We start from the raw sequence: 25,031 nt of genomic DNA, 5'->3' as shown, positions 1-25,031 counted from the left end.
CCTTGCTCACACACATCTTTAAATCTAACACTCTTTACAACATTCACTCATCTCATTCATACTCTTAGTAACATATTCACACTTCTAACACCTAACTGCCTGCGTCTTAATGCTGGAGGAGAGGATAATACTGAGGTCACTGGATTCCTGAGTACATATTTAATTTCATACAATCAAATAACAATAAACTTAATTCCAAAAATTACAATAGTGTCACGAAAGCCAATTCAGGAACTTAAATGGACACAGGCAAGCTGGCATTACTTACTGTCTACCTTGTTCTAACATTTGTACTTGCCAATACATCTACATTGCAAAAGATCATATGTAGAAAGGTATGCATATTTATATTGCATAGTGGAGCACTGCATGAGTAGACAAAGGTAGTAGTGCACATGATGCTGTATATGGGTCCTCTCTAATTACTTTTGTAATCAGATACCAACCTTAGTACTTGGTTAGGAAATAAATCCACTCTCATGCAAAACTAAACTCAATTTTTATATAATTAGTGCATCAGTCAAGCAAATCCACACTCATCAAACAAAATAAAGTAATGATGGATGAGCTAAACAATTCAAAGTAACTAGTTCCATGAGAAAACAAGCAAGCATTCAAACTCAAGACTTGTATAATTAGCATCACAATGTAGCATCTGGGCTTGTCAGTTAGTTACCAAGGACTAACTGGATTCCCTTACTACATCAATAAAGGGCCTACTGCTGCACATAAGGGAGGTTAATCTTTTATAGCTCAGTCAAAAAATAAATCCACATTCTCATTATGCAAGACAAAATAATGAGCAACTAAACAATTCAACTTAACTTCCTTGAGAATACAACTAAACATTTTGAACTTAACAATAAACTCAACAACTAGTGCATCACAATTAAGTAATCCATATCAGTCAAATCAGTCAGGACTCGGAGACACAACACAGCATATCAGCTAGCAAGGGCTCACTGTGGGTTCCCTTAGTATAGCGCAGAAGGTCCTGGTGTGCTTAGAGGGCCCCAGGAATATCCCCAGTGTGGGTGCTGACAAACTCCTCCAGTGTCTTTTGAAATCTGGTCATACGTTCATCATTCTGGAAAAAAAATTCATAGTTGTGTTCAAGTTTAACAGTAAAAGTGTTGATTTAAGAGATGAGATCAATTCTGGTCCTGCTTCAACAATGTGAAATGGGAATGCTGTTAACTAAGAACACAGTACTGAGTGGACTTTAGACACCCTTTTCAGTTGCTACACCCCAACAGCTGAATCACAGGACTACATTCTGAAACACTTCTACCATTTCACCTTGACTTGTTAACAGGCTGTTGTGGAAGTTGCTGGGAATTTTCAAGTATGTTTCCACGATTCTAGGGAAAGTTTAACAATGAATATGTATTATCAATGTGAAAAATGCCGATGAAAACCCTAGAAATCATATGTGGCACCTGGAAATAGTTCACACACACACACACACACACACACACACACACACACACACACACCTTCCTGCCCACAAGAGTATGAAGGTCAGCATTGGGAGAGAGGTGTGGCGTAGGCGTGACCTGAAGCAGTGAGTAGCCAGAGTGTGCCGCCAGGGCTTCCTCACACAGCAACACAGCAGCAGCAGCATCCCAGCCCTCCACAGTGGTGCGCAGGGCCAGGCGGGCGTGGCTGGAGGCAACCTGAGTGCTGGTGGCAAGAGTCTGTTGTTTGGTTGGCTATGATTGATGAGAAACACCAACAAATAATAGGGAAGGTATTAGTACATGCACTTGCTTCACTTAATGCTGGTTAATATAGACATTTGTGTAGTGAGATTGTCTATGCTTGATGTAAAGTAAGGAATGGGAATTGCAGAAACAACTTATCATGGAAAATACCAGGAAATAATAGAAAAGATAACAGTATATGCACTTATTTCACTTAATGCTGATTACAAAAGATAAGTCGTTTTAATTTCCATAATGGCTTGCAGAATTGGACACTGTCTTACTACACCAGAAGGAATGATATATGATGCAGGAATATAAGTTAAAACACAGCAATCCCCATTAGATTAGATAAATTAAGGAGATGATACATGGAAATAGGTAGAAATATCTCATGCAGGGACTGACACATGTAGGCCATGACTTCTTGCAGGTCCTCTTATGTTACTATGTTCATATGCTTGACTTACCTTATGTTCCCATGCTTATGTGCTCTAAACCACAAGGAAATGCAAGACTAACATCCTATGTACAAGAGCACTGAGTATAAAGGCTGGCAGATGGACCTACAGGGTGTGTATGGCAGTGATGGGGACAAGGGACCCCTGCTGCATACAGTCTCCCCTCAGCCGTCGGGTGGCCACATAGTACCCTCTGATGAGCCTCTCTGCTGTGGGGCTGAACTCCACTGCCATGTTCCTCACCATTCTCAGGTACTGCAAGATTAGTGAGCAACTGTAAGCAATAAACTGGTAACTGTAGTAAGTAGATCAGAAAATCCAGTTGTACATATTTACTGTTTCTTGCTTGGCCTGAATTTCACTGCCATGTTTTTCACTTTCAGATACTGCAAAGTTATTAAATATAAACAGTTACAAGTGGACTAGTAAAAACAGAAAACCCAGCCACTTGTAAAGTTTAATTCTACCGTTTACTATTTTGTCTCGAACATATCTAAGAAAACATGCTTTGTAATGTGACAATTTTCTTACACCTGCATTCATCTATACTCTGAGAGCTTCCAGGTAACTCTGTGCCTCACCTGAATCATCTGGTCCTTCGGAAGCAGCAAGTCCTCAGAGGGGGAGGGAGACATGGCGCCCAGCAGTGTGTGGAAAGTGATCACCTCCTCTGCCTCCTTCTCACACTCTCCACCAGGCGTCTCTGTGTACACCACCAGGCCGAACACACTGCAGGAACACAAAACACTCTTCTGTCATGGTAATATTACAGGAACCCCACACAAGAAATGATAAGCAGAGATGTTGTTCTGTGTCAATCTAACATGTTATGATCTCTCATAAGTTGGGATAGGTTAGGTTAGGCAATGTATAAAATAGTTTAGAGCATCTACAATAAAGAAAAGGGGACAAAAAGTGTAGATTATCCAGTGTCTTCCTAGTTTAATGTTCAGAGGCAGCTGTAGAACAAGTAAAAAAATGCCTCAGTGGTTAGTGATTAAAGAAACATGCCAAAAAACACTGAAAGAGTTAAAGATACTCATAAGTAAACATAGATCTATATATTAAAGTAAACCAGCCAGGTCTTGTAGTAATAGAGAGGTTCAGACTAAGGCACACAGATACTCACTCAGTAATGGACTTGGTGAGGTCCCCGAGTGGCACGTGTAGAAAATTATCCTCAGTCTCCATTGCCGTTGACGCCTTGGCACTGGCAGGGTCATAGCAGGCCCAGGCGGCAGCACGCAGGGGGTAGGTGAGGGACGGGCCCGTGTGGTGGTGGTGGCGGACACTACAATCCACCTGCACCACTCCACTTTCCAGCACTGTGAAGGAAATGATTGTGTTGTGTTGGTGGTTGAGTTTTGATTTAGATTTTTGCTTTTACAGGATTTAGTTGAGCTGATCTTAGGCATGAAGTAGGAATGAAGGTACTTTACTTGAGCTTCTTATAAATGATGCAGAAATATGGCTAATCTGCAAGATTTTATCACACACATGAGGTAGAAATGCACCTTATGCACAGGATATAAAATAGCACGATAACTTTATAATTAGACCACTGCATCCAACATCACCAGCAAAACAGAACAGCACCACCACAGCCTCACCTCTGCAAACCTTCCTCCGAACATCATTCCTGAACTTTGAGAACTCCCCAAGGACACACACACCTCCACGTGCCAGCAGGAGTGACCCACCCTGCACCCACAACGCCCCATCCGGCTCTCTGCTGCAGGAGGCCGTCACAGGGTCCAGGGAGGAGTGGATCATGCTATGTGGGGCATAGCGGGCACACCACCACAGTAGACGGAGTAGTAGTGTGGTGTTGGTGCCCACTGCAAGGACTGCTAACCCTGCCTGAGGTATGTGGAGGAAAAGAGTGATTATTACAAGTTTTTGAGGATTGCTTTGTATTCTTTAACCCTTTGTTCTTTCATCATAATAATTTTCAAAGGCTACAGAGATGATTACTTGTGTTCTCATGGGTGTATTCCTCATTGGTGATGCAGAATCCTTGTTACACTTACCATTGTTATCATTACCATCATGAAAACACATTTAAAATCCCTAATAACACCCACAAGACCTATTAAATGCAGAGAAAAGACATGGAAGAGTTTACTAATATGCTTTCAAGTAAGTGTTCAGTGTTGCTAAGGGTAATCTTACTTTCTTGGAGGAGCAGGAAGCAAGAGAGAGCAACAATGCCAGCTTGAGGGAGTGGAAGGTGCCAGCGGGGGTGACTGAGGCAGCAAACATGTAGGCCAGTGTGAGGACAAGAGACCACGGGGATGACTGCCTGTCTGACACCAACTGCCTGATGACACAAGGTACATGGTGTAAGTCTGTCCTTCAGAATTCACACTTTCCTCATTGCAAACTCAGAGATATGTTGTGTTATAGAGTGTTGTGGTTCTTGTAGCTGATTCATGGTGTGTTTGACAGATGTGTGTATAGATACCTTACTGGTTACTGATAAATAGACTAAGAGCTTCTAAGTCAATGGCACTGATTTATGAAAGATTATATAGAAGAGACTTGTGAGAGAGAAGAGAAATGTGAGGGGAACAGAAAAGACATGAAGAAAAGAATAAGTCATAAAAATGCTGCTGATGTATTCAATCTAACAGCTTTCTAACCTCAACACCGGGGGTAGGGTGGCAGGAGGCAGCAGAGGTGGGGGTGGATGCACATACATAGCCTCTAGGGAGGGAAACTGGGGTAACCTCTGAGGAGACACCATCACTGTGGCCTCCAGGACCTGGCCAGGCTCCACTCCCTTCATCATCTCATCTGAAGGAGCAGTAGGCTGAGAATCTTATGCCTCTCAAATTGAAGTGATGATTATGTACTTTGATGCAAAGGCTGTACATCCAAGGAACATCTAAGACTTATAAACTATCTTGGATAAAAAGTGGGCATAGAGACAAGGTAAAATAAGTTCATCTCAAGTCCTGTAAACAAGAGGATGAGCACCTTTAGCATCTCAATTAGAAATTACTATAAAATGAGTTATCTCTTCATACAAATCCAGCCTTTATAAACAAGCTTAGATAAAGAGTGTGGAGATAAGATAACAAGCTTCCAGGTCCTGCATACTAAAACCAGGCAAGTACAGACCCCTGAGCACTACTCTGAGGGCCTGGGCACGGGTGGGTGTGTCTCGTGTGAGGGCGTGACTCTGGGCACTGGGAAGCAGCATCACTGTCATTCTTTCTCCAAGCTCCCTCGAGGCTGGGTCCTCTGAGAGTGGTGAGAGGCAGATCCTGGTAGAGAATGAGTGAGAGAAGGAGAGAAAGAGTCCTATGGGTGGTATTTAGACTATGTAAGATCATTCTGTTATATACATAGATAAAAAAAAGTTTGAGAAACTGAAAATAAATATGCACACATATGCATAGTGAAAAATTATTCTGTAACATGCAAAAAAAAAAAAAGGCATACACACACACACACACACACACACACACAGATAAGTGCCTGTGTGTATACCTGCAAGGTGGGCGATGGTGAACAGTGTCTGACTCTGGCCGTCCCAAGACAAACACCCTCACGTGAAGGTCCCTGGCAGTGCCCACACACCCAGGGTTGCTGCACAGGTACCGCACCCACTTCCTGCATCACCAGTGAGAAAAGTGCATAGTGTGGGGGTCTTTGGCACCAAGATTAGATAAATTTATGAACTAGAGAAAGTTTTTGCATTATATAGGGGCTGCCACGTGTACACTTACTGTTAAGTTCATGCAGCTCCCTTTGTGTTATGTAATACTTACGTGAATGAGGACGGTAGGGACACAGCGAGGACACGGCCACCCACCAGTGACAGCCTTGGTTCCTGAAGGTGCAGAGGCAAGTCCCGCACACTGCCCACCACCCACTCTGGCACCCACGGCATCCCGCCCACCTGCAGCGGCGTGTAAATCTATGGGGGAGCAGAGACTGAGATATATACCATGGGGCGGTAAAGTTACGCGTCATTTCATACACTATTTTATAACTAATACTCCAATACTTTTTATTTAGACAAGTGAGTTGAAGTGACACGCTTTATCTGTATTTTTAAAGCTTTTTCTTAATATTCTAAGCAATGGCATTTTCACTAGTAGACATGTTTATGAAAGAATGGAGAAAGCTCTTGGGATACGCCACATGACGCGTCACGAAATATCAAAACTGACCTGCGCTGCGGTAAGGACGGAGTGCGGGTCCTCGCTGGCCATAGAGGCATCAAGAGGTAGGTTAGAGGCCAGGGAGTGAAGGGTGAGGTCCAGATCTTCCTTATCTATCGTAACCTCTCCGTCAAAACGTGTCTTCCGCTCGTAGTCATGGTAGAGAGAGGCGGGGTGGGCGGGGTGCGGCGGCGGCATGGCAGGTGGAGGGCAGTGGTCATCAGTATCTTCCTTGGATGCTCGCATTTGAAGAGTAATGGCCACTGAGGCGATGTGTAGTATGTGATGGAAGATTTTCTGTGCACGTAGCGGCCTCTCCACAACGAGGGTCGCTAGGCTTTCTGTCGGGACCAAGTAAGCGTTTTGACTACCCACGGCGTCTCCTTAGCTCGGCCTCAGTTACGTTACTTTAAAGTAAATTTCGGAGACCTTACTGGCTGCTAATTGAGTGATGAAGTATTTATGACCTATTATTGTTATTGTTCAAGTTTCATTCGGTAAATTGAGCCTTGAAGCTTGAACTATCAACAGCTTCATCTAGGGAATCAGACAATCAATAGAACCATGAAAGCACATTTGAAAATCCCAACAATTTCAGTAGAACCTGTCAAACAAAAATAAAAACCACGAAAACTCCTTTGAAACCCCCAACAACTTTCATAAGAGCCTTTGAAAACGCCGAAGGCTCCTATACAAGATCACGTTAAAATCGAAACAAGACTGACAGGTGCAAAAGAAGAAAAGAGTCGAGTTAACGTAATTTCATTTTCCGCACCACTAATTTCGTGCAGGCGAGCGAGGTCAACGTGCACGGGGGCAGCGATGATCTTGGGCATGGGCGTGAGGGCGGCACGGGCGTGGAGGGTAGCTTGAAGGCGTGTCAGGGCGCCGTTCTGGTCCAGCCATCGTAGGGCGGCATGGGTAAGCTGCGCCTCCTCGGTTTCCTCCATGGCTGAGAGAGAGAGAGAGAGAGAGAGAGAGAGAGAGAGAGAGAGTTAAGGAAAGTTGTACAATATTCTTCACTAGTTCGTTATATTAGAAGAAAAAAGAAGGGGAAAGTCATTACCTTCCTTGTCTATCTTTTGTGTCGTATTCAAATTTTCAAAACCTGCCGCTTATTATTATTGTTATTATTATTATTATTATTATTATTATTATTATTATTATTATTATTATTATTATTATTATCATTATTATTATTTTTATTTTTATTCCTCATTGTTTTTCTTTTGGCTTTTTATATTTCGATCGTTTATGTTGCTCATTATTTATTTATTTATTTATTCATTCATCATTTAATTGTTTACTCATCTTACGTAACTTCTATTAAAGCCTGTTAAAAGAGATAAAATGAATAACTTTAACAAACGTTTTGCCTTTAATCTCATTTTCCTGCTTGGCTCAAAGAAATGTCATTCAAGCGAGGGAGATTAAACAAGAACAAAGAAAGGATGTGACTTTTGTAACTGAGAGCTTCGTATTATGACTGATAACTGGATGTGGATTAAGTAACATGGTGTAATAAGATCGAGATAGACGCGTGTATTTTGAAGACCATTTCCTAAGGCCGCAGAGATGATTACACGGGTACTCTGCTGTTTTCCTCATTGACAATGTAGAATATGTGTCAAACCATTATTATAACAGTAAAAAAAAAAAAAAAAGCACAATTGAAAACCCCTCAACGATTTTAATTAGAGCCTGTTAAAAGTAATAAAGATAAGACGTACGTTAATTAAGCTTTTTTTGAGAATGCTACCCTTGGTTCTAAGATAGTAACTGTGCAGGGATAGCAGGATAGAAATAACAAATAAAGATACCTTAGATGAAATAACAGACAAATATAAAATAGAGCTTGATGTATTTTTGGACTCATGAAAACAACTTACAAACGCTACCGAGATAATTATTCTGGTTTTCAATGATATCTTCCCCATTAACAACACAGAATCTTTATTAGATTATGAAATGAGTCACGAAAACAAGAAAACAGAAACTAGAGCTTAAACAATTTCAGACTCATGACAACTTTCAAAGGCCACGGAGATGATAATTCGGCTCCTCTAATACATTTTCCCCAATTCCAACAAAGAACCCTTGTTATAACATAAATAGAATCACGAAAAAAAAAACACCATTAAAAACTCTGGTGACTTTAAATAGAGCCTGGTAAAGGTAAAAAGGTAAGAATCGAGACACCAAGTTCTGGAAGAGATTTCGACTCATGTCACTCACGGGCTAAGGAATAGTGCTGTGAGGGCAGAGGGCGTTGGTGGTGGTGGTGGTGACGCTGGGGAGGCAGGGATTTGTGTTACATTGCTTTGGTCGGCACTGGTCAGTCTTGCCACACACTCTCCTAATAGTGATCAGTGCATATTCCTGGCGGTGGTGGTGGTGTGATTACATTGTTTTGGCAGGGGCGCTGGGGAAGGAGGGATTGGTGTTACATTGTTTTAGTCAGCACTGGCCAGTCTTGCCACACACTCTCCTAATAGCGATCAGTGTTTGCATATTCCCGGCAGCTTCTTCCTCCATCAAGCAGCACCAGAGAGACACAGCTAAAGGTGAGTACAGTGTTGGCAGCCTCCTCCTGTCAGCCTTACCGCCCTCACCGTAACACACTCCTCCCGCGGACTTCCTGTCAGTTTATTCGTTATTTGGGTGTTTTTGAGGTTATTTATTATTTATTTTGGGTTTCCTCGCATCTGAGTCTGAAAATTTAGCTAAATATTGAAGGGAGATCTATGTAAACAAACAGATAGAGGTAGGGCGTCCTTATTATGAGCTTTTATCTGCTTCATCTCTTATTTATTGTAAGCCTAACCCGTCACAAAGTGGAGCCACATGACTAGGATGACTAGGCTTTCATATCCGCTAGCTAGATATATCCGCCATTGTCTCATTTAGTTACGATGGAAGAATAACAGGGAAAATAGCGGCCGTTGTCTCCACTGCCAAGGGTCGCCATGATGGCTGGCTACCTGTTTCAACCTGTGCCAACCTCTTGGTTCCAGTATTTTTTCGGTAATTTTCTTAACTTCTTTATTCTGCTCGTATAGCATGTTTTTATGGTTTATAAAAATAATTATTTGCTTTAGAAGTGTTTTCGTTGCTTGTGTTGAGTTGTTTTCAATTTTGTGTTGCTTTACGAAAATGTGGGATGTTTTTTTGGCAGTATTTTGACAAACTTGTTTTTTTATTTCACGCTCTAATTACGTCTTTTGTGTTTCTAAAAATCGCTTATGATTTTTAAAGTGTTTTTTCGTTCCTGTTGAGAGAAATAAGTGGACTTTAAAAATGGTTTATGGTCCTGTTAAAAGTTGTGATTACAACACTTTTTGTGTTATTGTCTCTCTATTTCAGCTTGTAACTAACTTTTCATTGCTTGAAAAAATAGTTCGTATGCTTTAAAGTGTTTTATCTTGTTGTTGAGTCAAAATGGGTGGACTTTTCAGTGGTTTTTAATCGTGTTTAGGTTCCAACACTTGTTTTTTACACAATTTCGGTTTTATTTGTTTACTTCTTGTTCCAGGTAACTCTTGATGGTGTAAGATGATAGTTCAGATTTTTTAAAATTTTTTATGTTCCTGAAAATTCAAATGTTGTGGACTTTTCAATGATTTAAATGGTGCCGAATATTTCAAAATTTTTTCCATAATTCATTTGGATATTTTTTAAATACTACTCAGGCTGGAGCTGTTATAATATTGTGAATATTAGTTAAAGTATTTGTCAAGTCAGAATATATAAGGCATTCAAGCCTAGCTCCATTTTTTCGAGGGGTCAATTTCAAAATGAAATCCGTTGCGGTACGTAAAATGGCCGTGACGTCACTGCCGCCATCATGGACCCGGGACCTTGATCGGCTCCGCTGTCTCCTCGGTAATATTTATCGTACTTTGCAGTGTTTTCCTGGTGTTTCCACGTGTTTCTAAACTCAGACGTGTAGATAAGAGTAGAATGAGTAAGAAAATAAGAGAAATAGAGGAGGAAGAGGAAGGGAGGAGGTGATAAAACAGGAAAATGCTAAGAAAACAATATTTAGGTTAATTTTTCCTGCTGCCCTGTCTGTCTTTGTAGTATTTGTCTTCCGTGACAGTGCTTTCAGTGTATTTGGTGTGTTTAGGGGGTGTTGGAATGTGTCTGGAGGTGTTTAGGGGGTGTGCGCACACACACACTCTCTCTCTCTCTCTCTCTCTCTCTCTCTCTCTCTCTCTCTCTCTCTCTCTCTCTCTCTCTCTCTCTCTCTCTCTCTCTCTCTCTCTATATATATATATATATATATATATATATATATATATATATATATATATATATATATATATATATATATATATATATATATATAACCTAAATTCTTTATTTGGAAAGTGGCAGTTTTGCATAATATTTGGAATAATTACATATGTACGACAATTTTACCAGAAGTACAATAATTTCAACCTGTGTAGTACGATAATATGGCTAAAACAATCTGGCAACGCTGCTCATGACGTCACGGAAAGGAACGGAGCAATGACACTTCACCCAACAAGACTCAGCCTTCTGAAATGGTAAGATACCGTCCTTACCCATTCTTACCCAACCCCATAACACACACCCATTAGCCCATTAACCTCTCCCGGGTGTAAAGTAGTGGTGAATGTCAACCCGTGGCGTCGGAGAAGTGATGAAATAGCGGAAGGTGTGAAAGGAAGGAGCCCCGGAGGTTTGTAATGGTTTTATCTGTGTGTGTTGTTTTGTACCTCGCTCGTCTCTCGTGAACCGGTGACCTTTTCTAGTCCTCAGTGGTGTGCTACCCTTAGTAGTGTGTGGATGTGTGAGTGTCGAGTGTGTGTTTCTCTTGTGTTGATACGGTTGAACGGGTATTATGCAAATATTGTGCTTTTTTTAGGGTAAGATTCTCTCTCTCTCTCTCTCTCTCTCTCTCTCTCTCTCTCTCTCTCTCTCTCTCTCTCTCTCTCTCTCTCAGTGGTGCTGTATTTTGGGATTGTGGAAATAACCTTAACTTAACAATTCTGAGACACTGTTTTATCTCTGGACAAGATGTGATGCTTTTTTCAAATTGTGGTCTAGTTGATGAAAAGATCACTGGTGAAATTAATGTGCTGAATTAATCAAAACCTAAATGAACCTAACCTGATCTAATCTAACCTAACTTAATCTAGTCCTCGGATGAAAACGCTATTTTTTTTCATTATTACCCCAGTGCTGTGCTTTCCAAAACTGATTTATTGGTTATCGAGACCTGAAATGCACTGTACTTCTCCTCAGGATTTGATGATGGGTGTTGGAGAGAGGAGTACCACCACCACCACCACCGCCACCACCACAACCATCATCACCACCACCGCCACCACTGCCTGTCCATCCTGCCCTCTGCCTTAGTGGGAATGCCTTCATGGACCTCTCACCAGACATCAGGCAAGTCCCGAGTGATTTCACTTAAGTAAGAGTGACTCGCCTCCTTCTTCTTCCTGGTATGTAGATAGATAGATATTATCATTTCATTTTCTTCTTTCTTCTTGTCCTTGTTCTTGTTGTTCTTATTGTTATTACTTGTTGCAGCCCAGGCAGTCAGCATGTCACCAGAAGTGGGAGTCATGCTCGCAGCAGGTCTGTGTCAGACCTGTCCCGGGTCTCCCCGATGCCTGAGACGGTGAATGAGGCAATTGTCAATGGCACCTACGACAAGAACCTCAACAAGGAGACTGCCATCAACAGGAACAATGCCAGGTGAAACTCTCCCTGGGGTCTTGAATTGTGGGATGATAACAGACTGTTAATTTGATGATTGATGTAGCTTTGATGTGCACTTCATTGTTATTTTGATGATTGATGTCGCTTTGATGGGCGCTTCATTGTTCAGATGTGCAGAATAAGGCAGTGAGGCAGTCCTTGTATTTTGTGACAGTCTGTATGATGTACACAGATTTGTATTGAAGTGAGGATGAGTTGATGGCAGTGTTGTTCACCCCACAGTGCACCGGTCTGCTGGAGTGAGCAGCCCCGCAAGTCTTACAGTCTGCCGCATCGCTACAAGGCTCAGATCATTGGGGCGTGCCGGGCGCTGCCGCAGGACTACTCGGCACTCACCACCCCCATTGTGAAGCCCTCGGAGTTCAAGCAGCAGTTCATGTCAATGAGGCAGTGGTTCAACAGGTTCAGCGATGAGCAGAAGAACATGGTGCTGGCAGAGCTCCTGGTTAGTAAAGGATTTGTCTTTTTATTATGGAATTTTCTTTTGTTTCAGATGTAGTACAGTCATAAGAGCATTGAAGCTTTGTGCTAAGATTAGTTACTGGAAAGGTGTCATTGGTTATAGAGGACTACAGAGTAATGTATGCATGACTAGTGTAGGAAGCATAGTTCTTCATGTTGTTATACTGATGGCTCCTCAGTATTGTCCTGACTGGATGCTGTGCAGTCTGGTGAACCACCTCTAGGCAGACACAATCAAGCATGTACAGTTTGTAGCATTTAAGAAAGATAAGTTATTTATGTGGGCACAGAAACCTAACTTCATGTCTTGGTACTAAATTGTTCTGTGTTGCTCACTTTGTATCACTGCATCTTCAGGAGCACATTGGTCCCATCCAGCTGCACCTGCTGTCTGTGGCCATCGGTGGCCGGCTGCATCATGGCTGCCCTCCAAACTGTGAGGACACCATTGGCTGGTTTCCCCCTGCCCTGGGGCTCACCATATTTTCCTACCTCGACCCTGTCTCCCTGGCCCGGGCCTCTCAGGTGTGCAGGTAAGCCTGGATGCAGCCATGACTGTAAGAGGTTGACAGGAGTCATCCAAGGGACAGAAACAACTAGTGGAGACTCAGACTTGGCACCATTCCCTCACTCTAGAGAAATGGCAGAAGGAGATCCAGTTTTGACAATACAAGCAGATGGTTTCCTCTTGCAGAATCTGATGATAAGAAATAGACTGGTTATGTTGAGAGAATGATATGAGATTTTACTCATCAGTCTTACCATGTTGAGAGAATGATGTAAAAACAAAGCTGAGGTAGGTGTGATGTTTACTGTACACACTACTCATACCCTTGACTAAAATCCTGCTTCTCCCCAGGAAGTGGCACAGTCTGGCATCCCACAACTGCTTGTGGCGGCACTTGTCCCAGCAGAGGAAGTGGCAGCTCTCCCCCTCGTCCAACCAGAAGCAGCTGAGCCAGTGCACGCGTCAGGACGGCTCTGTGGACTGGAAGCAGGTGAGTGGTACCGGAATGCATGGCTGTTTTATATTCCCACTGTACATGTTAGTTATTAAGACAACAGAGTGTGGACTGGTTATGCCGCACATCACCCCAGGGGCCGAGGGAGGCTGAAGGTGGATATGCTGGGATATATTTAAATTATGATGTAAAGGGTAGATTAGCCACCAGTGAATAGTAATCCAGAACAAAATAACATTGGAGGCAAGAGAGTGTGGACTGTTATCCTGAGGGAGACTAAAGGTGGATGTGCTGGAATATATTTGATTTGAATTTTGACATAGAAGATAAAATTGCTACCAATGTGCAGTATCCAAAACAAAACATGAGCCTGGAGTGATGACTGGTTAAGGTAGGTTAGGTGCCTCACATCATTAGAGACCAAGAGAAGCTAAAGGTGTACATGCTGGAACATATCTCATGATGTAAAGGATGAAATAGCCACAAACGTTCACTAATCCAGAGCAAAACACTAGTGCCAGGAGTGTTAACTGGTTAGGTTAGGTGCATCACATCACTAGAGACCAAGGGAAGCTAAAGGTGATATTCTTGCAGGTGTTTGTGGAGCGCTACCGTCTGCACCGCAACTGGCTGGGCGCCCACTGCCATGTGAGGACCTTTGAGGGGCACACAGAGGGCGTCTCCTGCGTACAGTTTGATGACCACCGCATTGTGTCTGGCTCCCATGACAACACTATCAAGGTGGGACTTGCTTGCTGGAGTGTTTGTTGTGTGTTGTCTTATTCTTGCTGTTGTTAGCATAGATAGTTTTTTTTTGCCATTGTTAGTATATATGTAGTGTCCTGTCTTATTCTTGCCTTTATTAGCATATGTAGAGGATATATTTGGCATTATTAACATATAAATGACACACTTTTGACATCTGTGGAGGACATCTAAACCTGTGGAGGACATCTAAACTTTCCTAATCATTTTCTGAGTTACAACACTATATATTACCACTCCACTTTCTCCTGCAGGTGTGGAACATGAGGACCAACTCGAAGTGGTCGGTGCAAACGCTTGTGGGCCACTCCAACATGGTACGCTGCCTCCACCTCTCTGGGAACAGGCTGGTCAGTGGCTCAGCGGACGCTACTATTAAGGTGCGTTGGGGGTCTTCGTGCTGGCTGTGGTGGTGTTGGTGGTGGTCTTTTTTAAGTGCTGGTGTAATTGAGGGTTAGAGTAATATGTTCTTGGTTGCTTTTGGTTCTTGATTTTTATTGACATGGATTGCGAAGTTTAGATCATGCTTAATGCGGTTTTAAATGACAGTAATCGATTTTCCAGGTCAAAGGTGGCTGTTTTATGACCATCTATTTGAATGTTTGTGTTTCTCTCCTCTTCTCTCCTCTTCTAAATGCAGTTGATGTCCTTTTTATAAGCCAAAATGTGTGGTGTCTTTTCTTATGTTTCTCTCTCTCTCTCTCTCTCTCTCTCTCTCTCTCTCTCTCTCTCTCTCTCTCTCTCTCTCTCTCTCTCTCTCTCTCTCTCTCTCTCTCTCTCTCTCTCTCTCTCTCTCTCTCTCTCTCAATTGTCAAGCTTTATCAGATCATCAGCAGATCAGACTTTAAACACAAAACCTATTATAGGAGTGGATACAATAAGGTACTTCACTTCCTGACAGTATGATGTAAAGAAGCAATCCTGAGTGGACCAGGAGTGGTGGATGAGTGGATGACTGACTCTTGCCCTTATTGCAGGTGTGGGATGTGGAGGAGACGAGCCAGTGGTCATCCATCAACTGTAAGGTCACTATGATTGGTCATTCATCCACTGTACGGTGCCTCCAGGTGAGTCGTTTGTTCAATTCTTTCCTTCCCTTTTGTCTTGCCTGTCTTATAAATACTGGGTCGTGTATCTGAAGGTTGTGTCTTTAATAAATGCTGGGTTGTGTATCTGAAGGTTGTGGATTCCAGGAGGTCTTCAGAGGTTTATCTTAAGGTTTCTCTTGTCATGTCTGTGTTTGAAGCATCAAGGAAATGCTCTTGCATGTGAAGAAAAGATAAGACAAGTTTATGAGCATAGATGATAAGTTTAAATAGGTACTTTTCATATGAGAAATGCCACTTGTAGACCTGATGACTTTTTGCAGCTTCTCTTATTTTCCCGTTTCTATGTTCTGCAGGTGGTAGGGGAGCGAGTGGTAAGCGGCAGCTATGACCACCTGGTGAAAGTCTGGGCGCTGTCCTCAGGGGAGTGTCTGCGCACGCTGGCCGGCCACCAGGAGCCTGTGTTGACAGTGGCCTTTGACAATGACAAGATTATCTCTGGGGCGGCTGATAAGACCATCAAGGTGAGGAGGTTGTGGGCTTCAGAATGCATGGATGTGGTGGTAGTGGAAAGGTAAGGAAAGTTTGGGGCGCTGATACACTTACCGTATGAGGTGTACTGAGGTTACACACCTTGACTTTCTTCCTTTGCTTGTATTTTCATTATTTACCTTCACTTTCTTTCTTGTGCACATGCAGCATCTCACTTTCCTCTCCTTTACTCTTGTTTTCATTATTTTTCGTTTCTTGTATAATGCAACACCTCTCTTTCCTCTTCATTCCTCATTTTTTCATCATTTACCTTGTTTCTCATGCATTCACTACACATACATCCAACAGTACTTACTGAGAGCTGTAATTCCCCAGGTGTGGCAACTAGAGTCAGGTCGATGCCAGAAGACGCTGGTGGGACACGAGGACGGGGTGACCACCCTCACCTTTGACCAGACCACCATAATCTCGGGCTCTCTCGACTGCACCATACGACTGTGGAGCCTTGTGACGGGCCAGTGTGTGGGTGTGCTGGATTGGATGTCCAGTGAGGGCCACACAGGTGAGGCACTGACACCAGGAAGAAGACTTTAGGCATTAACACTATGAAGATCACTTTTATTAATGAGATCAATAATAATAATAATAATAATGATAATAATAATGAGAATTTTTCTTGTGCTAGTCTAATAAGAGAAAATATCAGCTTAAAAGATTAAAGCATTATCAGTCCTGCATATCTGTAAAACTTAACATAAAAGAGAAGATTTATTCATATCCAACTTTACACACACGTAATCACATGCTACCTACATCATATATTGCTGATTACTTGTGTATTGCCTTACCATTTAATATATGTACATCCTTCTGTGTCATATGCCGGTCCACAAGACTCTCTCATTCTACTGGTGGCTGACAGGGCTGAATGGTGTGTGTGTGTGTGTGTGGTGCCTTGTTTTGGTTATCATGGTGATTGCCAGCCTGGTGTACAGATAGACATTGCTTTGTTTTACCTTTACCATGGAAATCTTTGTTAATTGCTTAGCTGAATGTGGTAAGTCATTTTTGCTGTTTTATGAGATGACGAGCTTGCTTTTATTACTACGTGTCACCTTCGCTTCAGGTGTGATACGGTGCCTGGCTGCGGACTCCAGGCGCATTGTGAGTGCTTCTGATGACAAGACCATAAAGGTGAGAAGTGTGTGAGTGTTGGTTCACAGTGATGATGTCCTCGAAATGAAACAGATTTCTTACCTTACATAATATGCATAGTCTAATACCTTTACATTTATATCTATCTTCTCAATTCACTCAGCATAACAGAAGCCAGTAACCAACAAGTTTATAATCTTTCAAAGCTCCTTATCATCCCAGCACTAACAATCTGATTACTGTGTCTATTAAGAGCATGAGAAAACAAGGGAAGCCTACACATGGCAGTTCCTCTGTAAAATATGCGTACCCATCTATTGTCCCTATTCATAAATTTTTCTTATCTAAAAGCTTCCTATCAACTTGGCAACAGTTTCATCACTGAGTCTAATAAGAACACTAAGAAAGTAAAGGAAGCTGCAAGAAGTCTTCAGACCTACAGGTGACTGTCACTCTTCTGATCACCTACCACTGTTTGACACGTGACCCAATGTTGCAGGTATGGGACAGAGACACCTGCCGCCGCCTAGTGACCCTGAGGAACCACACCGATGGGGTCACCTGCCTCGCCTTCAACGACCATGTCATAGTGAGTGGCTCCTATGACAAGACTGTTAAGCTGTGGGACTTCAGTGTCTGCTAACCCTCCATCCTCCCTTCCGTTACCTTCTAAGGGTGTTCCCCCCTCCCTGGCCTGCCTGAGGGAAGGTTATCAGGGCCTGCAAAGAAATAGGTACACTCAGCCTTTTCCAGGTGTTAGTGTGGAAGGTTTCCAGAGTTCAGTGTTCCTCCTGTGGTAGGGGAGAAATGCATATCCAGTTCCCAGATGCACTTGCTCTCTTTTGTTTCTGCAGCAAAGGGCATTTTTGTTCCCAGAGACATGTTTTGTTTGAATATTGTCTTGTTTAAAGTTGTGAGTGTGTTCGGTGTTCATTGTAACCTGAGGATGTCTCCCTGGGTGCATCCGGTGGACTGTTTGCTGAAGGAGCACCTTGACCAACACCCACAGTGCATCTTTGTGTTCCCTCGGTGGCTCAAAGTAGCGTGAAAGTACTGATTTTATACTTACAGTGTGCTTGAAAATATTTGTTAAAAGTAAGGGGAATCAATATAGTGAGAAAGTGTTTATAGTGTTCATTGTATTCTCCAAAATTTTTTCATATATAGGATCTCACTGTCTTCCTCTGAGAATATTGACATTTCCAGTTATAGGAATAGAAGTGAAGAGGGTGTTTTGTACCAAGAGTTTCCGGGTTTCCTGAATCTTTTGACAATAATTACTTGGTTTCTTGCTGTAGAGGTAATAGAAGTGTAGCATTTCTCCATTAGTGCAAAAGACAGAAGTTCAGTATATTAAGCACTCCCATTGTAGAGGTGTAGTGAATTCATAGTACTGTAAATAGCACCACTGGAACTATTACTATTTTATGTTGACTTAATCACAGTGGTACAAAGACTTATTTTCATTCACAATGAAATACTTATGGGCATTGATCAGTGAGATCTCTGAGACATAGACTAGTGTTAATGACACGGCAGACCTTTATAAGTCTGTTTACCCTCCACTGAGTACTGACTGTGTTATGGGAACCTGGATATGCACCACAGATTACTCCAATTTATACTGAATCCACAACCTTATAGGCTCGGCAAGACTTACAAACCTTATACTCTTTATCACAATATTTTCACAAGCACAGGACCTGGTTGTACATAACATAAACAGTGGACAATAAGGAGTAGAAATTATGTTTATTTTGTGCAGAATAAGTTGGGGTAATGACTCACTTTTGTGATATCGCCGTCGGCACACCCTGCAGCCTGATTCGTTAATTCTGAGGATGTTTATTGGTGTTTCGGCAAGTGTACTTTGCATGGTTGCTGTCACCTGAGTATTGTCTTTTATGTGGGGAGTACGTCCGTGTGTCTGTTGCACCTTGTTTTGATCACTTGTCATGGCTCTCGGAAATGTATCCCAGGTATTTGTTTGGTGTTAGAGATGCTGCTTGATCCTGCTGTGATTCTGCAGCTGTTGGGGGGAGTATGTGGCACCAGCAACTTTGATGTGGAAGCTGTGCGTGTGTGCTTGTAGAAGAGAGAGAGAGAGAGAGAGAGAGAGAGAGAGAGAGAGAGAGAGAGAGAGAGAGAGAGAGAGAGAGAGAGAGAGAGAGAGAATTTCTTTGATGAGTATTATATTTGATGCCATTCAAAGTAGATGCTAAGACATAAATATTTACTTCCTTTTTGTCATCTGAATATGTGAGTTATTAGTGAAGTTGGGTTTGAAATTGGGCATTCATCTCCATTATTTTGATGCATATTGCTGGTGTGGAGCATTGGAGGTGATGAGAGAAAGTCACCATGACTAGTGTTTCATCCCACAACTTGGTGAATGAGTGTGCTGTTTGCCATGAAAAAGTGTCTGCAGTGAATTGGAAAACAAAATTGGAGAGAAACATGAGAATTTTCGATGTTTTTTTTTTTTATATATGAAGGTGTTGTGCAGCTGATGTAAATACTGGATGGTGTTATGTGTCTAAACACTACTGGTGGAGGGTGAGGTGGAGCCACTGCAAGGCGACACAAGCTCGGACATAAGTGATAAGCAGTTTGGTACACACATTCTTGATTGGCGAATGTGGTAATGTTGACATGGACTAAATCAGGCTCAGTATTGCAGGAGTTTTGCCGTTACTGGTTCATGTCGTATCATATGTACTTGAGAGTTGCTTTGTGTTTGTAGCAACTAAGGATGTTTAGGAAGTGTTACATATATATATTTTTTTAATCTGTTAAAGGGGTGGTGCAGGATTACATTAAACTTTTATTGCAATTGGGGAAGTCGTTCAAAGATGCTTACCTTGTGTGTCAGCACTCATGTTACAACAATGAGTAAAGCACAGTTGTTCTTCAGTCTCATTCTGGCTGAGGGGAACAGATCAGTCCATCATGCAATTCAAATGTTCATGTTAAGTTTCAGTATTTTGAGGAAGAGTAAAGACAACCAACTGTGTTACTCAGAGACAGTGTTCTGTGAAGTCTCTGTCAAGTATCCTGTCTAGATAATTTGTACAACTTCTTTCTCCATCTCTGTTGTTTAGGATTCCTTTGTATGTTCCTTTCTATCCCTCAGCCTTCACTTTGAGACCAGTTTTACAACCCCTATCTCCATCCCATTACCTTTGCTTTATTTCATCACAGGTTGTTATGACAGATTCATTTTGCACAACTGTGGGAAGGCCTGGAGCATTCCACATAAATCAGATGCACAAGGTGACTAATTCAAGGGGAATAGTGGCCAAATCTAAATCAGGTCTGGTTTTTCAAGGTGCAGTTCAGAAACGTTAGTTTGCACCTTGAGTAACATTGACGTATTGAAGTAAAACCAGGACCTGAGATTGAAGTTAGGGGTCTAGGAATAGATAGAGGTACCTGTGGTGAGAGTAGAATGGATGATGAGAGTAATGAAAGCATGAATAGTAAGATTTTGATGTCCAGCTAAGGTGAAGGAATAGTTTAAGAGTGAGTGATGATGGTGATAGGTTTTGGGGATAGGGAGAAAATAAGGTGACTGTGTGGATGTACAAGTGAGGTGAGTGAATATGAGAGACCAGCAGTGATGGAGGAAGGAAAGGATAATGAAGCTTCTGTTGTCACTAGTAAGCATTCTAGGAAATAAATGTGGGAAGGGGTCATTTCAGTGTGGGCTTGTGGCTTTGTGTGCTACAAAGTTCTCTATACACAGTAAAACCTCATTTCAACAGACGTGTGAGCTGGGACTGTGAAGGCTTGAGATGAGCATGACAGAGTGGTCGGGTGAATGTCGGTGTGTTTTGTGAGTGCACACACCTCATTGACTGAAGTGCCTGAGTAGGTGTCTTTGTGTGTGTGTGTGTTTATTCTTGGTGATGTACAGTTGCTGAGAGAAGTGGTGTTGCTCTTTTGGTGTACATCAAGGAAAATATTCATGGTGATGTATGTCTCAGAAATGGTGTTTCTGTGTATAGCTGGGAAAACATTCTTAGTGATGGTGCAGTTGCTCAGAGAAGGGGTGTTGCTCTCTTCCAATGGTGTGCCTTTCTGCTTGATTGGTCTGTTCAGAGGAGGTTTTACTGTGTGTGTGTGTGTGTGTGTGTGTGGGTGGATGGTGGTACGTGAGTGTGTGTTTGTGTCTCATGATCTCTTGCCAGGTTGTGTGTGCATAAATGAGCTGTATAGGGCACTGAAGGCCCAGCGTCCCACACCAGCAAGTCAAGGCATATCACTGCATTGTTTGTTGCACTCACATAGACTTTCCCTACAAAAAGTATCCATACCTTTCTATACAGTTTTTTCAGGCACTTTTGTACTACAGTCTTTTAGTCCTGTAGCTTAGAAAAGACAAAAAAATATGCTCTGATGATAGATAGTGAAGAGAACATAGGCTAAGGAAAGTTCCCTTCAGCACTATCTCCAACTTGTCACAATATCTTCACTCTCATTCTCTCTATTTCTCTGTGTGGCCAAGCAAGCTAGTTTACAGTGACATGAATATTAGAAGCAGTGAGGGAATTAAGACTTGGTTCAGAGTCCAGGCATGAAATGAGTGATACTGTATATAGGTGAGGTTCTGAAGGGCATGGCAAAGAGGTGTACTGTAGGTGTTTGCCTAGTGGAGTGTTTGGTATGTAGGGGAGGTCTTGAAGGATAAAGAGGAAGTATATTGACAGCCTTGAGTTGCCTGCCTGGTGTGTTTTTTTTTTGGCTGCAGGAGAAGTAAAGGGTCACACATCTTGTATTACCCAGCCATTCGCTAGTGACCTCATTGCCAGATCTCACAGATTCATTGATTACATTTCGCTGTTGTTTCCTCAGTGCAAGAAATATGAGGTTCTGAATTTTGTGCTGGAATGTAGCGGAATGTGAACTTAGCACTATTTGTTTTTAGCACCAAGTGAATGAATTGATGAGTGTCCCAGGTTCTGACTCGCTGGGTGTCCTGTGTGAGGTGACAGGCTGTGCACCATTAGTTTTCCGCAGTCAGCAATGTTGAGTTACTCGTACAAATATCTCTGTAGTTGAGTTTCCCGTGTTTTATATTTTTTTATTGCCCTGGTAAAGTTACAATTAATGGAAGGGTAACTAATGTGTATTCCAGTGTGTTTAGTGCTTTCCTGTATTCTTAAGTCCTCTGATGTGGTGAAAATATATCAGTTTTTATGTTTTATAAGGAGAATGTAAGAGATTAGAGGGCTTGAGACTCGGAAAATTCTAAGAAGGGGAAGTGAGAGGAGAAAATTTATTATTAATTTTTACTTTTAATTAATGTTTACTAAAATGTGGTCGCCAGTGTTAAGGTAGTACAAGTTTTAGCCGTAACATTGTATTTCGCCTACGCGCTAATGAGCTTCTAATACGTTTTAGTTCACTGCGTCGTTACCGTTGGTTTCCGCCTTTTGACACGACTAACTCTGTCCTGAAGACTCGTAGATATGTTAGCGGTGTTCATGTTACATAGAGTACAGTATATCCAACCAGTCCCTCCTGATGTACATGTCGCTTCAGTGCTGAGGAATTTGCCGACAGTTACGTTTCTTCACGTGATATTTAACTCATTGATATTATAGATTAAGACTTATTACTGCAGTTATGGTCGTTGGTTAAGTAATGTTCTCTCTTTTGACTTTAGCATTTTTACTCAGTCTTAATTCCTCTGATTTGCTAAAGATAGATAATTTGATTGTTTTCCTTCATCCTATACTTTGCTAAGAATTAATAAGTTCTTTTTGAGATTGTAAGCAGATTAAGGGATGTAAGACTGGGGAAATACAGTGAAAATGAGTGAGTTACTTGCCAAACAATCATAACTGTACCTTTTTAATATCGTCATCTTTGTAAACAAACTACCTGTAATTTTTTTCATACTTTTGGGAAATTTAAGTAAAAAGTAGAAAAGTAGGAAAGCTGAAGTAAATTTTTGGCCACTTGTACCCTGGAAAAACTGAAAAGTTTAGACTGATTTTATACCACTAGAAAAACTGATAGGTTGAGGCAAATTTCAGACCACTCACAACTTGAACAGGATGAAAACAAACATACCAACTTGTCTGCCCAGTGATGAAGAGGAGGTCTACGTAAAAATCCAGAAACTACCAAAAGTGAAGAGTTTGCCAGTTCGTTTATGAGAGTGACGATACTTTAACTTCTCAAGACTTCTCTCCAAAAGCCACCAACAAGAAGGAAGGAAGATCAAAACGCGACTATGCAACCAACTTTTGTATCGACTTGGGACGTCGTTAATGCAAGAATCCGGATATGAATGCCTGCTGTGTACGTGAGGTACTTGTTCGATGTCTTGTTTCATTAAGGAGTGACTGTATTTATATGTGTGTGGAGTATTAACGCTTCTATTTATCAGGGTGGAAAGGTTTTTTATCTGTGTGTCTGTATGTGTGAGCGTTTGCATCAGTGGAAAAATATAACTTGCTTGCTCAAATATATGGAATTGTTTTCTTGTGACAGGCTGAGATTATGATATTAAATAAGTGTTGCTTAGTCCAGTGAATTTATCTACATTCCAAGTTAAATCTGTGGTCTGTGATGCCACTTTTAATAAATTTTGTCCAATCCGCTTGCTAATGTTGAAATGATATGGAATTTTAGACGTTACAAATAGAGTATTTAACTTCCGTGGTGCAAGTTGATGTGGGGATTTCTATCATGGGGAATATAATATAGTAAGTGTGGTGGTCGGAATGTAAGTGTGGGTATTAAGTGTTTATCCGTGTGGGGGAGGCGATATGTTTGCAATGGTCTATAATGCTTTGAAGTTTGCTTAGCCAGGCCTTGTGACTTGGAGGGGTCTAGAAGGTGACAGCCCACAGACAGTACTGAAATGAAATGAAAGAACAATTAAGCATCATTCCACTCTTGAGTATTGACGCAGAGCCAAAAGCAGAGGTACGCTTCTCGGAATTGGCTTGTATGTTGTTGTGAGGAAGTGTAATCAAGTTTCTTAGTATGCTACGTTTGTTTCCGGATACTGCTCTGGGTCGTCAGCCGCTGTGCTTGAATACCGCAAGCCTTACTGAATGTATCTATGCAATTTGAATTTACAAGTGATAAATGAATGTGAGAAACCTTCATCTTTGTGCAAGTATGTGTATGTTTCAAGTGTGTGTGTGTGTGTGTGTGTGTAGGGAGTCTTGTGGGCATGAGGTGGCACTGGTGTCATCTGATACTTGCCTGGCATTCACTGGTTGTCACTCCTGCTGCGAGGAAGGTGCCTTTAGGGGCTAGCTTAAACTCATCACCAGTATGTTTGTCAAGGAAGTGGCCCCGTTTGTGTTCTAGGGCCTTCAGTTGCCCTTTTGTTGCTGTTGTGTGTGTGAATAAATCAAGGCAATATCCCTTTGTGTTCAAGGTTCTTTAGTTTAGTTGCTGTTTTTTACAAGTGAATGAAATGAGAAATAAGTCTTTGTGTTCTTGGCTCTTGAGTTCCACCATTTGTGAGTGAATGAGTCAAGGAAATAGATTTTTTAGTGTTCAAGGTTCCTTAGTCTTGTTTTTTATGAGCGAATGAGTCAAGATTCCATTTTTCTTTGGTCTGTTGGTAACTTTCAGGAGTGAGTGAGTCGAAGAAATAGCCTATTAGTGTTCAAGATTTCTTTAGTGTTGTTTTCTAGGAGAAAATAAGTCAGGATCCCATTTTTCCTTAGTCCATGGTGTGTTTTCTGAGTGAATTGAGGAAACAGTCCTTATTGTGTCAAAGGTTCTTTTAGTTTTGTTTTCTAAGAGTGAATGAGTCAAGATCCCATTTCCTTTCATCCGTTGGTAACCTCCAGGGTGGCACCAGAACCCATCAGCTGGCCGTGCTGACGACAGTGTTTGAGTGTTGGCGCTTGTTGCCGCCACTCCAGTGTTAGACTATTAATTTGTAGCTGGTGCTAGAAGAGGAGAAGGTTAGCTGTCCAGTAGATGTAGTACCTTTTTTTTTCCTTTTTTGTTTCATTAAAACAATAAATACTCGTAGTGTACATGTCTGTGTTTCATATCCTTTGGTATTTTGTAGTTT

At 41.8% G+C, this 25,031-nt stretch overlaps 2 protein-coding genes across 5 annotated transcripts in view; one reads left to right on the top strand and one right to left on the bottom strand.

The window, feature by feature from the left end:
• Positions 1-144: 144 nt before the first annotated feature.
• Positions 145-8,893, bottom strand: LOC135091796 (minichromosome maintenance domain-containing protein 2-like). 3 transcript variants are annotated; one of them, XM_063989765.1, is made up of 14 exons: positions 8,572-8,893; positions 7,112-7,288; positions 6,346-6,677; positions 5,941-6,089; positions 5,660-5,782; positions 5,288-5,433; positions 4,807-4,960; positions 4,337-4,484; positions 3,775-4,024; positions 3,294-3,489; positions 2,746-2,893; positions 2,274-2,419; positions 1,497-1,683; positions 145-1,087 (listed from the first exon to the last, which is right to left on the bottom strand). In XM_063989765.1, exons 2-14 carry the CDS (start codon positions 7,284-7,286, stop codon positions 1,004-1,006), a joined length of 2,238 nt encoding a protein of 745 aa, XP_063845835.1. In that variant the 5' UTR covers positions 7,287-7,288; positions 8,572-8,893; the 3' UTR covers positions 145-1,003. The 3 variants fall into 3 exon arrangements, with proteins under 3 accessions (XP_063845835.1, XP_063845836.1, XP_063845834.1); XM_063989766.1 differs by lacking the exon at positions 8,572-8,893 and adding an exon at positions 7,403-7,439 and having other exon boundaries at positions 1,497-1,712; XM_063989764.1 differs by lacking the exon at positions 8,572-8,893 and adding an exon at positions 7,403-7,439.
• Positions 8,894-10,758: 1,865 nt separating this feature from the next.
• LOC135091798 (F-box/WD repeat-containing protein 7-like) overlaps positions 10,759-25,031 on the top strand; it is a 29,565-nt gene continuing 15,292 nt past the window's right edge. The window contains exons 1-13 of one of the 2 annotated variants that reach the window (XR_010262649.1): positions 10,759-10,889; positions 11,611-11,760; positions 11,905-12,072; positions 12,319-12,541; positions 12,916-13,091; positions 13,418-13,556; positions 14,115-14,261; positions 14,540-14,665; positions 15,263-15,352; positions 15,688-15,855; positions 16,199-16,385; positions 16,950-17,017; positions 17,478-17,567. Coding sequence is in view for 1 of the 2 variants with exons in the window: in XM_063989769.1 (XP_063845839.1) it covers positions 11,738-11,760; positions 11,905-12,072; positions 12,319-12,541; positions 12,916-13,091; positions 13,418-13,556; positions 14,115-14,261; positions 14,540-14,665; positions 15,263-15,352; positions 15,688-15,855; positions 16,199-16,385; positions 16,950-17,017; positions 17,478-17,621 (1,659 nt within the window). In the remaining variant the exon portion in view is untranslated. Of the gene's footprint in view, positions 10,890-11,610; positions 11,761-11,904; positions 12,073-12,318; positions 12,542-12,915; positions 13,092-13,417; positions 13,557-14,114; positions 14,262-14,539; positions 14,666-15,262; positions 15,353-15,687; positions 15,856-16,198; positions 16,386-16,949; positions 17,018-17,477; positions 24,996-25,031 lie in introns of those variants that run through there. The other variant, XM_063989769.1, reaches the window with a different exon arrangement.

Source organism: Scylla paramamosain, chromosome 38 (assembly GCF_035594125.1).
Source record: "Scylla paramamosain isolate STU-SP2022 chromosome 38, ASM3559412v1, whole genome shotgun sequence".
Lineage (NCBI taxonomy): Eukaryota > Metazoa > Arthropoda > Malacostraca > Decapoda > Portunidae > Scylla > Scylla paramamosain.
Note: the sequence above shows the minus strand (reverse complement) of the source record. Positions and strands in the feature narration are given on the sequence as shown.